The sequence below is a fragment of the Muntiacus reevesi genome, chromosome 1 (genome assembly GCF_963930625.1).
Source record: "Muntiacus reevesi chromosome 1, mMunRee1.1, whole genome shotgun sequence".
Taxonomy (NCBI): domain Eukaryota; kingdom Metazoa; phylum Chordata; class Mammalia; order Artiodactyla; family Cervidae; genus Muntiacus; species Muntiacus reevesi.
In genome coordinates, this window is record NC_089249.1 from 145,008,308 (window position 1) to 145,024,445 (window position 16,138).

Here is a 16,138-nt window from a genome sequence, read left to right on the forward strand (position 1 = left end):
AGGTAAGGTAGTCTGGTATGCTCATCTCTTCTAAGAATTTCCTGCAGTTTTTGGTGATCCACACAGTCAAAGTCTTTAGCATAGTCAATGAAGCAGAAGTAGATGTTTTTCTGGAATTCTCTTGCTTTTTCCATGATCCAATAGATGTTGGCAATTTGATGTCTGGTTCCTCTGCCTTTTCTAAAGCCAGCTTGTACATATGGAAGTTCTCGGTTCACATAACTGTTGAAGCCTAGCTTGGAGGATTTGGAGCATTACTTTGCTAGTATGTGAGATGAATGCAATTATGTAGTAGATGTTTGAACCTTCTTTGGGAGCCACTGGCTGTGGGGGAAACTGGGTCTTGTTCTGGTGGGCAAGGCCATGCTCAGTAAGTCTTTAATCCAATCACTGCTGATGGTGGGGCAGTGTTCCCTCCCTGTAGTTTGGCCTCAGGTGGTAGGGGTAACAGCGATAATGGCTACCTCCTTCAAAAGCACTTATGCAAGCATGCCGTGGCTCCCAGGACTATTTTAGTCAGTGCTCTTGACTCCACAGCAGGCCACTGTCAACCCATGCCTCCGTCAGAGACTCCCAAACACACAAAGGCAAGTGTGATTCAGTCTCTTGTGGGGTCACCTCTCCTTTCTCCTGGGTCGTGGTGCACACAAGGTTTTGTTTCTGCCCTCCAAGAGTCTGTTTTCCCAGTCCTTTGGAAATTCTGTAATCAAATCCCACTGACCTTCAAAGTCAGATTCCCTGGGGCTCCTCAGTGTCTTTGCCCGATCCCCAGTTTGGGAAGTCTGTTGTGGGACCTAGAACTTTCCCAGCAGTGCGAGAACTTCTTTGGTATAACTGTTCTCCAGTTGGTGAGTTGTCCGCCTGGTGGCTCTTTAGTGGGGCTAGTGGTGATCTTCAAGGGGACTTACGCCACATGCTGTGGCTCCCAGGACTGCTATTGCCAGAGCCTCTGCCCCTGCAGCAGGCCGCTGCTGACTCATGGCCCAGAGAAGCCTGATGTGCTGCCTCCATGGGGTGGGGAAGATTCAGGACTTAGGGACTGAACAACAAATTGGAAAGAGGAGAGGAAAAGGTGAGTCATGGAAGGGTAAAGTGGACCAGGTGCCAAGAGGAACAAGGGGCAAGGCTCACTTGAGTGGAGGTGGGGAGGGAGGAGGAGAGGTGGGGGCAGGGAAGGACAGAAGAGGAAGGGAGGGAAGATAGGGCCTGACAGGAAGGGAGGGGCAGGGCCTGGACACAGGGCAGGAAAGGCTTTGTGCAGGGATTATAAATTCATAGGTGCAGGGCCCTTCCTTACCTCTCATTGCTAAAGAGGAACCAGACAGAGCAGCCATGCTGGAGGCACTGGGCTCCCTGGTGCCTTCCCTCTGGACCACGCTCCGTCCTGGCACTGTCCTCCTGGGAGCCCTTGTCTTTCTCCTCTTTGCTGATTTCCTCAAAAGGCAGCGCCCAAAGAACTACCCTCCAGGGCCCCTGCGCCTGCCCTTCATAGGCAACTTCTTCCAGTTGGACGTGGGGAAGGGGAACCCGATTCCTCAGCAGGTAGGAGCAGGTGAAAGTGCCCAAGTGCATCCTGACCCTGACCTGCAGGACCAGGGCCATTCTGGGTACCAAGGGTAGGAACCTGGGGATTCAGAGCCTAAAGTGGTCACCCAGGTACATCCAGCTACAAGCCTCTCTCTTCTCCTATGCAACTGGCATGATTCAACCTGTGATTTGTAGGGATGAAATATTGTTAACTGTTTACTATTTAAGTGTACTAGACAAGATGTGCTTTTGGGGTATGGTGGTGGTACAGGTTTATTGTGCAAAATATAAAGAGCTTCTTGGTCCATCTAGATGATGGAAAAAGTGTAAATATTGAGCTGTAGCACTCAAATGAAGCCTCACATACTGCCAGGAGCTTTGTTGTTGTTTAGTCTTCTCCACCACCACAGTTCAAAGACATCAGTTCTTTCACATTCAGCCTGTTTTGTCATCGATCTCTCACATCTGTACGTGACTACTGGAGTTTAGTCATATGCATATTTTCTCTCATGCCAGGGATCCTTGAATAGAGTATGGTTCAGAACCCACTCTGCATCCTCCGTAAATCTTTTTGATTGACCAAGTGACCCTTTGTCTCTCTCTCTCTCTTTCTTTTTTACTGGAGCCTCAAGTGTAACAGACACAATACATATTTTAAATCATTTAATTATGTCTTTTTACATATTACTGGGACATTCTATTTAGAGCATGATCACTTTGTCTTTTTAATATTATTATCCCTGGTTAGGGGAGGGGGAATGCTAAGCTTTCGCTCTTAGAGGTTCTGTTTCCCATGTGTAAAATGGTGATACTCCTTGCCACTTTTCAACTACATTGCTCCCATCCCTACCAAGACAGAGCCCCCACCTTCAAGCTCCTCCATCTGCAATCACTGTCAAGTATTCACTTAAAAATGTCATCCTCTGCCTAGGTTTTCTTAGTGCTTCCTGCTCCTTCCCAGAGCTCATATTCCTAGAGCTCACTCCAGGATCCCTTCTTGTAGCCTCTTTCCACTTTATAGTCTTCTCCCTTCAGGGTTCCCTAACTGTGGTCACCCAGAATTCCTTAAAATTCTCTTCAACCCAATACTATCTCAAGAATCTATCCCAATACTATCCCTGTTTCCCTGCCTCTCAGGACAGGTACCTTCATGACAGGCAGCTCTGTGGTAGGTGCTTGTGATGATGAAATAAAAGGAATGTTCAGTGTTAACATAGCTTATAGTCGGCACTCAACAAATAATAGGTCTAGTTCCCTAGGAAGGCCTGGAAAAGGTTAAACACAAGCCTATATTACAAAGTTCAGACGCACATGACTTTACCGGTTTCTGGAAGAAGCACCCCATTGCTATTGCTAAGTGATAGGATTAGTATTAAAATATTAAAGTCCTTAACCTATACCCTTTTTAAGAAATGCGTTGTTTTTCACGTATTGTGAAATATTCTTGTTTTCTTTCTGTTAATAATTTCCAACTGGAGTCCATTAGGGCAGAGGGCATACACTGTGTGATGTTCACCTTGAACAAATATGTAACGGTTGATTTTATGACCCATGATAGATACTTGAAACAATATGTCTTCTGCTATTGTTGAGAAGTGTGTTCTGTACTCTGTGTCAGGTAGACCTTATTAGATGTTTGTGTTGTTTAAGTGCGTCTGTACCCTTGTCTAGTCAATGCTATGGTTTCTCCAGTGGTCATGTATGGATGTGAGAGTTGGACTTGAAGAAAGCTGAGCACCGAAAAATTGATGCTTTTGAACTGTGGTGTTGGAGAAGACACTTAAGAGTTCCTTGGGCTGCAAGGAGATCCAACCAGTCCATCCTAAAGGAGATCAGTCCTGGGTGTTCATTGGAAGGACTGTTGCTGAAGCTGAAACTCCAGTACTTTGGCCACCTCATGTGAAGAGTTGACTTATTGAAAAAGACCCTGATGCTGGGAGGGATTTAGGGCAGGAGGAGAAGGGGACAACAGAGGATGAGATGACTGGGTGGCATCACTGACTCGATGGACGTGAATTTGAGTAAACTCCGGGAGTTAATGATGGACAGGGAGGCCTGGCGTGCTGCGATTCATGGGGTTGCAAAGAGTTGGACAGGACTGAGTGACTGAACTGAACTGAACTGAACTGTACCCTTGTTGATTTCTTATCTACTAATTCTATCAATTACTTTAACAGTCCTGATATCTGCAACTGGAAAATAGAGGTTTGTGTATGTGTTTATTCAGTTCTGGTGTGTATGTATGTATTGTTGTGTTATATGTACTGGTCACTCAGTCATGTTCAACTCTTTGCGACCCCATGGACTAGAGCCAGACATCCTGGAGTGTGAAGTCAAGTGGGCCTTAGAAAGCATCATTATGAATAAAGCTAGTGGATGTGATGGAATTCTTTACCATCTGAGCCACTAATAAATTTGGCAGCTCTGTTATGGCATACACACAGACACTAAAATTGCTATGTCATCTTGGTGAATTGGCACTTGGTGAATTGGCATCTTGGTGAACTTAATTATTACATAATGTCTCTCTTTATCTGTGATGAGTGTTTTTGCCTGAACTTTATCTGATATAACCACAACAACTCTCCTCTGGTTAATGTTTGCATAGCATATGATTTTCCATTCTTTCACTTTTAGCATACTTCTATGATTATATTTAAAATGAGTTTTTCTATGTAACTTATAGGTCAGTTATTTTTTCATTCTACCAAACTCTTTTAATTGGTGAATTTAGATCATATATATTTAGTGTATTTTTTGATGTGTGAATGCTAAAGTCTATTGTTTTACTATTTCTGTTTTTCACTTTGTTTTCTATTCCTCTGTTTCCCCTTTCTACTCTTACTGTGAGTCACTTAAACACTTTTCAAAGGATCCATTTTAATGGATCTGTAGTGTTTTTTAGTATATCTCTTTATATTCCACTTTAAGTGCTTGCTGTAAAGCTTACAGGCTATGCATACGTATCTTACTGCCTCATCTGATATTGTTTCCATTTTAAGGCTGAGGAAACTGACTAAAATCTGTCAAATGATTTGCCTAAGTTATTCAAAACTGATAATGGTCAATAAAGGACTTGAACCTAAGACTATTTGAATCCTACACCCAATCTCTACTTAGGCTATCTGACTTCTCTTGATATCAGTTCAGTTCAATCACTCAGTCCTTTCTGACTCTTTGAGACCACATGAACCGCAGCACGCCAGGATTCCCTGTCCATCACCAGCTCCTGGAGCCTACCCAAACTCATGTGCATTGACTCGGTGATGCCATCCAACAATCTCATCCTCTGTCGTCCCCTTCTCCTCTTGCCTTCAATCTTTCCCAGCATCAGGGTCTTTTCAAATGAGTCAACTCTTTGCATGAGGTGGCCAGAGTATCAGAGTTTCAGCTTCAACATCAATCCTTCCAATGAACACCCAGGACTGATATCCTTTAGGATGGACTGGATGGATGTTCCTGCAGTCCGAGGGACTCGAAAGAGTCTTCTCCAACACCACAGTTCAAAAGCATCAATTCTTCCATGCTCAGTTTTCTTTATAGTCCAACTCTCACATCCACACATGACTACTGGAAAAACCATAGCCTTGACTATACAGACCTTTGTTGGCAAAGTAATGTCTCTGCTTTTTAATATGCTATCTAGCTTGATTATAACTTTCCTTCCAAGGATAAGCGTCTTTTAATTTCATGCCTACAGTCACCATCTGCAGTGATTTTGGAGCCCCAAAAATAAAGTCAGGCAGTTTCCACTGTTTCCCCCATCTATTTGCCATGAAGTGATGGAACTGGATGCCATGATCTTAGTTTTCTGAATGTTGAGCTTTAAGCCAACTTTTTCACTCTCCTCTTTCACTTTTGTCAAGAGGCTCTTCTTCACTTAGTTCTTCTTCACTTCCTGCCATAATGGTGGTGTCATCTGCATATCTGAGATTATTGATATTTCTCCCAGCAATCTTGATTCCAGCTTGTGCTTCCCCTAGCCCAGCGTTTCTCATGATGTACTCTGCATAGAAGTTAAATAAGCAGGGTGACAAATTACAGCCTTGATGTACTCCTTTTCCTATTTGGAACCAGTCTGTTTTTCCATGTCCAGTTCTAATTGTTGCTTCCTGACCTGCAAACAGGTTTCTCAAGAGGCAGGTCAGGTGGTCTGGAATTCCCATCTCCTTCAGAATTTTCCACAGCTTATTATGATCCACATAGTCAAAGGCTTTGGTGTAGTCAATAAAGCAGAAATAGATGTTTTTCTGGAACTCTCTTGCTTTTTTGATGATCCAGCGGATGTTGGCAATTTGATCTCTGGTTCCTCTGCCTTTTCTAAAACCAGCCTGAACATCTGGAAGTTCACAGTTCACTTATTGCTGAAGCCTGGCTTGGAGAATTTTGAGCATTACTTCACTAGCATGTGAGATGAGTGCAATTGTGCAGTCGTTTTAGCATTCTTTGGCATTGCCTTTCTTAGGGATTGGAATGAAAACTGACCTTTTCCAGTCCTGTGGGCACTGCTGAGTTTTCCAAATTTGCTGACATATTGAGTGCAGCACTTTCACAGCATCATCTTTTACAATTTTAAATAGCTCAACTGGAATTCCATCACATCCACTAGCTTTGTTCGTAGTGATGTTTCCTAAGGCCCACTTGACTTCCCATTCCAGGATGTCTGGTTCTAGGTGAGTGATCACACCATTGTGATTATCTGGGTCGTGAAGATATTTTTTTTACAGTTCTTCTGTATATTCTTGCCACCAGAGGTGGTCACAGGACTGGAAAATGTCAGTTTTCATTCCACTGCCAAAGAATGTTCAAGCTACCGCGTAATTGGAGTCAAAATTCTCCAAGCCAGGCTTCAGCAGTAAGTGAACTGTGAACTTTCAGATGTTCAGGCTGGTTTTAAAAAAGGCAGAGGAACCAGAGATCAAATTGCCAACATCTGCTGGATCAGCGAAAAAGCAAGAGAGTTCCAGAAAAACATCTATTCCTGTTTTATTGACTATGCCAAAGCCTTTGACTGTGTGGATCACAATAAACTGTGGAAAATTCTGAAGGAGATGGGAATCCCAGGCCACCTGACCTGCCTCTTGAGAAAACTGTTTGCAGGTCAGGAAGCAACAGTTAGAATCAGACATCGAACAACAGACTGGTTCCAAATAGGAAAAAGGAATACATCAAGGTTGTAATTTGTCACCCTGCTTATTTAACTCATAAACAGAGTACATCATGAGAAACACTGGGCTGGAAGAAGCACAAGCTGGAATCAAGATTGCTCGGGGAAATATCAATAACCTCATATATGCAGATACCACCTTTATGGCAGAAAGTGAAGAGGAACTAAAGAGCCTCTTGATGAAAGTGAAAGAGGAGAGTGAAAAAGTTGGCTTAAAGCTCAACATTCAGAAAACTAAGATCATGGCATCTGGTCCCACCACTTCATGGCAAATAGATGGGGAAACAGTGGAGACAGTGTCAGACTTTATTTTTTGGCCTCCAAAATCACTACTGATGGTGATTGCAGCCATGAAATTAAAAGATGCTTACTCCTTGGAAGGAAAGCTATGACCAACCTGGACAGCATATTTACCTTGCCAACAAAAGTCTGTCTAGTCAAGGCTATGGTTTTTCCAGTAGTCATGTATGGATGTGAGAGTTGGACTATAGAGAAAGCTGAGCATGGAAGAATTGATGCTTTTGAACAATGGTGTTGGAGAAGACTCTTGAGAGTCTCTTGGACTGCAAGGACATCCATCCAGTCCATCCTAAAGAAGATCAGTCCTGGGTGCTCATTGGAAGGACTGATGCTGAAGCTGAAACTCCAATGCTTTGGCCACCTCATGCGAAGAGTTGACTCATTTGAAAAGACCCTGATGCTGGAAGGGATTGGGGGCAGTAGTACAAGGGGGGCGACAGAGGATGAGTTGGCTGGATGGCATCACTGACTCGGTGGACATGAGTTTGGGTAGACTCTGGGAGTTTGTGATGGACAGGGAGGCCTGGCGTGCTGCAGTTCATGGGGTTGCAAAGAGTCAGACACGACTGACAGACTGTACTGAACTGAACTTCTTAATATCTTCTGCTTCTTGGTATAGTTAATGAATAATTGACTTATTCAAAGATTCCTTTATCCAAGAGATGTTTATGGATTGCTTATCATATGGCAGGTATAGTACAAGAGAATGTATGATGTAATGTGTGTTATAACCCACTTTTGGGTAACCAAATGAAATATCATTATGTGGATTCACTGTGATTAAGAAGCCATGTGATAACCTCTGTAGAGTGTTGAAATAAATTTGGCTGAACTTGAAAGGCTTGTTAGGCAAGTGGTTATGTGGAATAAAGTAGACAGAAGATTTTTAAATAGGAGAAAGTGACATGAGCCAAAACAAAGTGACAGAGCAGTGAAGAAATAGGCCTATTTGTATGGCATGATGGGAACCTTCCTTATTTTCTCCCCCTTTTCTAAACTTCTTCTGCCATAGCTATATGACTTATTAAGAGAACATTCAGGAAATATGAAGAACTCTTATTGGCTATGGTTGGGAAATGATAGATAAGGTGGATAATGGTATTATGAGGATATACATCAGGCTACTTGTAACAAAAGTTTTCAAAATACAGTAGTGGGAAACAGTTGAAATGTATTTATGTCTCACAAGTAGAAATAGATGTAGGCAGGAAGACCAGGATAACAAGGCTGCTTTGTACCTCAAGGTCATCCGAAAACTGCAATGCTTCTGTCTTTCTGCTCTGGTCCTGTAACAGTGTCATGTGTGAGTACTGTACCATGACAAGGAGAAAGTGGGAGGTGATGAGAAGCAACTTTCCTTTAAGGACACGACCCAGAAGATGCACATATCACCACTACCCACATCCCATTGGACTCGTGAAATTGATAAAGTAAAATGACCCATTAACCCTAGAGAATTCATCACTCAGAAGGAAAGAGAGTATCTTCATGCTTTCATTTAAGGATGAGTCATACAGAGGGAGCTAGAAAGAGCCCTACTTTATGCTCATTAGCTAGGCTCTATATCTCTGTGCCTCTTTTTCTGAAACCTGGGAATAAATCCTAGGGTTGTTATAAGAATTAAACAAGTCATGAATATCAGTTAACTGCCAGGATGCCAAGCACATAGTCGATGCTTATTTCTAGATCTACCACCCTCTCCCATTCTTCAAAACTTTATAGTAACAAATTCAAGGAAAAACCAGTTGTTGGTTGCATACCAGGCATCACTTGTCTGGCCTGATCACTGCGTGGGCTCCATCCATCCAGTCTCTGGCCACTTCCTTCAAATCCTTTCACTAAAATACACTTCCAAGTAGATCAATAACAATAAATAATTTATTATTAATTTTAGTATTGTGATTATTACTTTTGCTGGTCAAAATCTTGACTTTCTCTGTCCCCTGAGGAAGAGTTTTCTGCCTTTCACAGCTGGGGACCTGAGGCTCCAAGAAAAGTGAAGAAACTATCCCGAGATCTCAGTCAATCACAGAGTTAACATGACTCCCGAGCTAGTATTTGCTTCTCCATATCTAGTCCCTGCCTCAGAGTGACATTTTTGTCATCTAGAACCTGTTGAGGAAGGAGACATCCTCTTGTGATGAAACAGATAGCATGCACTAAGAAGTCCATGCTTGATATGTTAGTCTTTCACTAAACACCTCTGACTTCTCTGGTGAGTCACATGTGCTGAATTGTCTCCATTCGCTAAATTCTAAGATGCGTAAGGTAAGAGACCTTTGTTTACTTTATTATATTTTTATGCCTTATTCTCAGGACACATAAGCTCACTCAATTCAAGTAAGTTGAATATATGCATGAGTTTTATAATGAATGTCTATGTTCTCTAGTGAATTGAATGGAAGTCTAGTTGAGCACAGGAGAAATGGAAACAGGTAGATATATTCCCAATAGCCCAAGATGCACACACACACACACACACACACACACACACACACACACAGATTCCACTCGTTACAACTCTCCACTCCCACCCCCCACCGCAGCTCCGCACATCCTCCATCCAGGACACGAAGACATGTACATATCCAACTGTGACTCTTCTACTTTTTTTCAGATTGTGAAGAAATATGGGAACATTATTAGCCTGGATTTTGGTGCAGTTCATTCCATTGTTATAACTGGATTGCCCTATATCAAAGAAGCCCTTGTCTACCAGGAACAAAACTTTGTAAACCGCCCCAGGGTACCTCTTCAGAAACGTATCTTTAACAATAGAGGTAAGTTCCATGACCAAAATAAGAAGCATGTGTTTGATATTCCTGTGGTCTCTGAAAGTGCTTCCAACACTCCCAGGAACCAGGCCCCTCATAAAATCTCTGCCCCTCAAAGAAGCTGAGTGACCCCATTTCCTGTTGAAGTCACCTCCTCAGGGAACCTGGCCCAGTCAGCCCTAATGTCAAAGGATTTGGGAGAAGTGGCATCACCTGCATGAACTCACTCTGGATGCTTTGATAAATAAGTATCCTCATCACTCAGTGATGTGATGTGTTTTTTTAAGGAGAGGAAAGGCAATGCTGCGTTCTCAGGCTCTCTTCTATTTTCTCATTCAAATCTTCAAATCTTTCCCCCTAGAAAAATATGTAGATCATCTTCCTCCTACTGACTCTGTGATCCCTTCTTGTTTCTAATTCCTTATGCTCTATTGTTAAAGCTGTGCCTACAAAGTATCTCAAGTTTTCTGTCAATGGAAGAGTTTGGCGTGAATACTTAAAATGATCACAAAATAAACTTGGTAAATGAACTTACATTTTAAAAAATCTGAATGAAAAACTAAGATCTATTCTTCTACCAAAGCACTCTTTTTTTCCCGTAGTGGTTTGTCAATTCCTCTTTGAAATATTGCATCTATTAACTTTACATCCGTTTACTCTATGTCTATAATGTGAACCTAGTGCTTGGCTCTAGTTATATAACAGTGAGTAGAACGGACAAAATCCTTGTTTTCCTATAACTTACAAGTGATCAGGAAAGACAATATCAATTACACAAATAATTTAAGGCCTCGTTGTTATGAAGAGTAGGATTCACTTATGACAGATATCTAATCTAGTCTTGAGGCTCAGGAAAAGCTAATGAAGTAAATGACAAGTATTAAAGTAAAGAAGCAATCCAGAAATCTGCTGAAGAAGAAATCCAGAATAGAATATGAAAAGTTTCTGAGGTGGGAAGGACAGTGAACTGAGGAATTGAAAGGGGGCCAGTGAAGTAAATGCAGAGATTCAATAGAGATAATTAAGTGCAGATGAAGCTGGTGAGTGTGGCCAGAAACAGTTCATGCACGTTCTTGTTAAGGATGTTGCTTTTTATCCAAATAACAATGGAGACTCCTGAATGGTTTCAGGTAGAGGAAGGAATCACCATATTTACATTGTACGTTTTAGAGACTAATCTAAGCTGCAATATCAAGAATGGAATAAAAGGAGCAAGAGACTATGGAGCCTTGGAGGTTAGAGGAGGTAGTGTCCTGGATGAGGGAGGTAGCAAGAAATGATAGCACAGTAGGTTAGAAGAGGAAAGTGACTGTGAAGATACATGGATTTAAGCTACTCAGGAGGCAAGTCCAATAGGACATGATGACCTAGACAGAGGGAGAATGAAGTGTTGAGATGGATACCCAAATGGGTAGGTATAGGAAAGAAGGGACTTGTGAAGGAGGACAGGTGTTGGCTAGCCTGTGTGGGAAGTTGTATGGAGCAAACCATGAAGTCGGTCATAGATATGCTGAATGTGAAGCCAGGAGAGTCGAGCAACAGGCAGTTGTGTATGCCCCTGAAGCTGAGAGACAATAGCACATGTTGACTATCAGTAGATGTCATTTGAAATTTTGGCGTGGAGGAGATTTCCTAGAAATGGAGGATAGGGAAAGAAGAGAAGAGGCTTCAGACCTAATCTTGAAGAGCTCCATCATTTCAAAATTGAATCAAAGAAGGTAAGTTAACCAAAGGTGTGATAATTTCTCTGAAGTCAGAGAATTAGCAAAAAAATCTGGAGAGTGTGATGTTCTGGTCTTCATTGGCAGAGAGTGTTTCAAGAAGAAAGCATCTCATGCTGCTGAGACATCAATATGAGGCTGAAAAGGATCCTGGATTGAACAGTAGGAAGAGCTATTTCACTAAGGTGATGGAGGCCAAAGGGAGATATTAGAAGGAGTTGAAGAGTGCAATGAAATGAAGAAATAAGAGGATGGTGGCCTCACCTGTGTTATAAAATAAATGCAGTCATATGGCACACATTAAGATGTGTTCTTTTTTCCTTTTTCTGTGGTATTCTTTCTGCACAGTGTTCACATTTTTTTGTTTTATTGGGTGATTTATAAGATCTTTTATTATTTATTTTATTTGTTATATTTATAATATTTATAAATATTTATTTATATTTATAATTGTTTATAATTTATAATTATAAATTATATAATTTATAAATAAATATTTATTTATTATATGTTTTACTATTTATAAGATCTTTTCTCCTTATGAATATTGACTTTGTCTAATCCATAAATTCATACTTAGTATGTAGCATAGCAAATTCTTAAATGTGTTTATGTGACAAGTAATCAAAGTGTGGGGTTTGGAGTCAGGAAGACTTGAATTTGAATGTTGTTCAGATGTTTACTAACTCGATGACCATGTAGAGTGTAGTTTTTGCCCTTGAGCCTCATTTTTCTCATCATCAAAATTGGAAGGCTGATTTGGCAGTAATGGTTATACTTACATTAGAGAGATTCTATGAGTACTAAATTACATAATGCGTTAAAAATGCTAATGTGCCCAGCATTGCAAGCAATCAGTAAATTCAAGCCATTATATCCATTGCTTAGGGATTACTTCTCTGAATAATTTTCAAGTGCCTTAAAGTGCTTCTCCTTTTCATCTGATATGTTATCACCCATGGACCTTGTTGCCTTGCTTTTCATAACATTGCATTCATTTCCCCAGGCTTGATCAGGTCCAATGGCCAGGTATGGAAAGAGCAAAGAAGGTTCGCCCTGATGACTCTGAAGAACTTCGGTTTAGGAAGGAAGAGCTTAGAGGAACGCATTCAGGAAGAGATCACCTACCTCATCCAGGCAATAGGAGAGGAGAATGGTGAGTGGGTCATAGGACAGATGCAGGGACTGTGGTTCATGCTTTCACTAACCAGAAGCTTATCAATACCTACATGCCTGTCCTAGTACCAGCACTTTGTAGGGTCCTGGGGTCGTTGTCTTGGTGGTGGTTTTGTAGTGTTTATGTCACACATCATGTAGAGTAGGCTTTTAGTGGAATGAAAAAGAAACCTATCTGAAGGCTCCATCTCTTCTTCTGTCACCAGCACAGCCTTTTGACCCTCACTTCATAATCAACAATGCTGTTTCCAATATTATTTGCTCCATCACCTTCGGGAAGAGATTTGACTACCAGGATGATCAGTTCCAGGAGCTGCTGAGGCTGCTGGATAAGGTCTTGTGTCTGCAGACATCAGTGTGGTGCCAGGTAAAACAGTTCATATTCCATGTCTTGAAAAAAATTTGGGGCTGATATCAGAATCAGATGAGATGGAGTCACCCTTTCCTTTTTAGCTGAAATCTAATCTTTTTCAACACAAGCTTATTTGAAATCAATCTGTTGATTTTACTGTTTTGGGTATTATTCTTTAATATTTACTATAGACAAAGAAAATTTCCAGCATTCATATAAAGTGCAAAACTTTACATGACAAACCATGTATGCACTTGTGTTTTTTTCCTTAAAAAACATAACATTGCCATCACTTTTGAGTTCCTCCTATCCATATCCTCCCTAGTTCCACACCTGCTTGATCCTCACATGTGTGCTTCTATGCCTGGCTCTTCCTTGGTCCATTGCTTTGAGATTCATTTCTTAGTTGCTCTTCTTTTACTCTGCATAGTATTTCACTGCATGAACATGAAACTGATTTTTATTCTCTTGAAAAACACTTTGGGATTGATGGACGCCTGGGGATTTCCAATTTGGGGATGTTATAAATAAATCTGCCATGAACATTCTTGTTCAGTCATTCCTGTGGGCACACACACTCATTTCTCTTGCATATACACCTGGACATAAAAATAATTAAAGCTGTCGAAGTGGTTGTCCAATTTACAATTTTATCTACACATGATATTATCCATTTCCTAAACTTGTAAGATATGGATTTAAGGGACCCAAACCTCGCCCCTTCCTTAGTAGTCCCCGTCCTCCCCTTTTGTCCTGCTAGGGTTTTGAGCCTGTCAAAACCTCTGCTCAACCCATTGGCCTCTCAGCCCCTTTACTGGATTTGGAAGACGCTTCTAGGGGAAAATCAGACCCAAGTGTTGAAGTAAATGCTTGAGTATCTAGAGGAGGATTTACTTTCATTCATTTTTAACAAGCAACATTGCCTGAAAGTTTATGGACCCATCTCACCAAAACTGAATAAGAAGTTAGCATGAATCCTAGCACAGTAAAGGAATATAGAATCTGCCTGCAATGCAAGAGACGCTGGAGACCTGGGCTCAACACCTGGGTCAGAAGGTTCCCTGGAGAAGGAAATGGCAACCCATTCCAGTATTCTTGCCTGAGAAATCCCGTGGACAGGGAAGCCTGGTGGGCTATAGTCCATGGGGTCACAAGAGTCAGATATGACTGAGTGACTAAAAAAAATGAATCCTAGTACAGGAAAGGGGTATAATGAATGTGAGCTATTATAATTATTATTGTTAATGTTATTTTTGAAAAACATTCTGTATTGTCACCTCTAATCATGATAACCCCTCATTCAATAATTCCATTTTCTACTCTCTTAGGAAGTCTGGGACCTCACTGAGTACCTGGCTGAGTATTCCCACTGAAAAGAAATTCCTGGGATGGTTGGATGGGGTAGTAGGTCAGGGGTAAGGAAAGGGGTACCATGCAGATGTTCAAGCTGGTTTTAGAAAAGGCAGAGGAACCAGAGATCAAATTGCCAATATCTTCTGGATCATCGAAAAAGCAAGAGAGTTCCAGAAAAACATCTATTTCTGCTTTATTGACTATGCCAAAGCCCTCGACTGTGTGGATCACAATAAACTGTGGAAAATTCTGAAAGAGATGGGAATCCCAGACCACCTGACCTGCCTCTTGAGAAACCTGTTTGCAGGTCAGGAAGCAACAATTTGAACTGGACATGGAAAAACAGACTGGTTCCAAATGGGAAAAGGAGTACATCAAGGCTGTAATTTGTCACCCTGCTTATTTAACTTCTATGCAGAGTACATCATGAGAAACGGTGGGCTGGATGAAGCACAAGCTGGAATTAATATTGCTGGGGGGAATATCAATAACCTCAGATATGCAGATGACACCACCCTTATGGCAGAGACTGAAGAGGAACTAAAGAGCCTCTTGATGAAAGTGAAAGAGGAGAGTGAAAAAGTTGGCTTAAAGCTTAACATTCAGAAAACTAAGATCATGGCATCTGGTCCCATCACTTCGTGCGAAATAGATGGGGAGACAGTGGAAACAGTGGCTGACTTTATGATTTTGTGCTCCAAAATCACTGCAGATGGTGATTGCAGTCATGAAATTAAAAGACACTTACTCCTTGAAAGGAAAGTTATGACCAAGCTAGATAGCATATTAAAAAGCAGAGACATTAGTTTGCCAACAAAGGTCCGTCTGGTCAAGGCTATAGTTTTTCCAGTGGTCATGTATGGATGTGAGAGTTGGACTGTGAAGAAAGCTCAGCGCCGAAGAATTGATGCTTTTGAACTATGGTGTGTTGGAGAAGACTCTTGAGAGTCCCTTGGACTGCAAGGAGATCCAACCAGTCCATCCTAAAGGCGATCAGCTCTGGGTGTTCTTTGGAAGGACTGATGCTGAAGCTGAAACTCCAGTACCCTAGCCACCTCATGCAAAGAGCTGACTTATTGGGAAAGACCCTGATGCTGGGAGGGATTGGGGGCAGCAGGAGAAGGGGACGACAGAGGATGAGATGGCTGGATGACATCACCAACTGGATGGGCATGAGTTTGAGTAAACTCCGGGAGTTGGTGATGGACAGGGAGGCCTGGCATGCTGCTATTCATGGGATCACAAAGAGTCGGACATGACTGAGCAACTGAACTGAACTGACTGACGATGCATTTTTAGAAACACAAAGTAGTTCAGCAACTGTGATGGACAACTGCACATACTTTATTTCAGTTAATTATTTAAACAATTCTTTAAGGATGAAATGAAGTATCCTGATGTGTCCAAGCAGATATTGGAATGTGTAAGCAAATCCAGATAGTGGTTCACTGACTGTCCATTAGGTACACTAATGATCTCATGTGATTTGGTCATGAAAGTAATCCTGACACCCCAATGTCATGACAAATTACATCACCATCATTATCATCATTATTATTGTCCCCCAAATTTCTGAGAAAGCAGCAGAGCTAATAGTTAAACCCATGTCGGTTTCATTGTAAGTCTAGGAAATTTTCCATTATGTTGTGCTATCTATTTTATATCAGAAAGTATTAGAAAAAATATATCCAAAAGTCACTTAATTTTATTAAAAAATCTTACCCACATGGAGAATACATCATAGTAGGCAGATAATCAAATATATATC

At 41.4% G+C, this 16,138-nt stretch overlaps 1 protein-coding gene across 1 annotated transcript in view; it reads left to right on the forward strand.

Annotated features, from left to right (window-relative positions):
- The first annotated feature begins 1,332 nt into the window (after positions 1 to 1,332).
- The window catches only part of LOC136163986 (cytochrome P450 2J2-like), a 32,283-nt gene continuing 17,477 nt past the window's right edge, over positions 1,333 to 16,138 (forward strand). Inside the window, exons 1-4 of the mRNA XM_065928804.1 lie at positions 1,333 to 1,542; positions 9,612 to 9,774; positions 12,496 to 12,645; positions 12,872 to 13,032. Of these exons, the coding sequence (XP_065784876.1) occupies positions 1,333 to 1,542; positions 9,612 to 9,774; positions 12,496 to 12,645; positions 12,872 to 13,032 (684 nt within the window). The remainder of the gene's footprint in view (positions 1,543 to 9,611; positions 9,775 to 12,495; positions 12,646 to 12,871; positions 13,033 to 16,138) is intronic.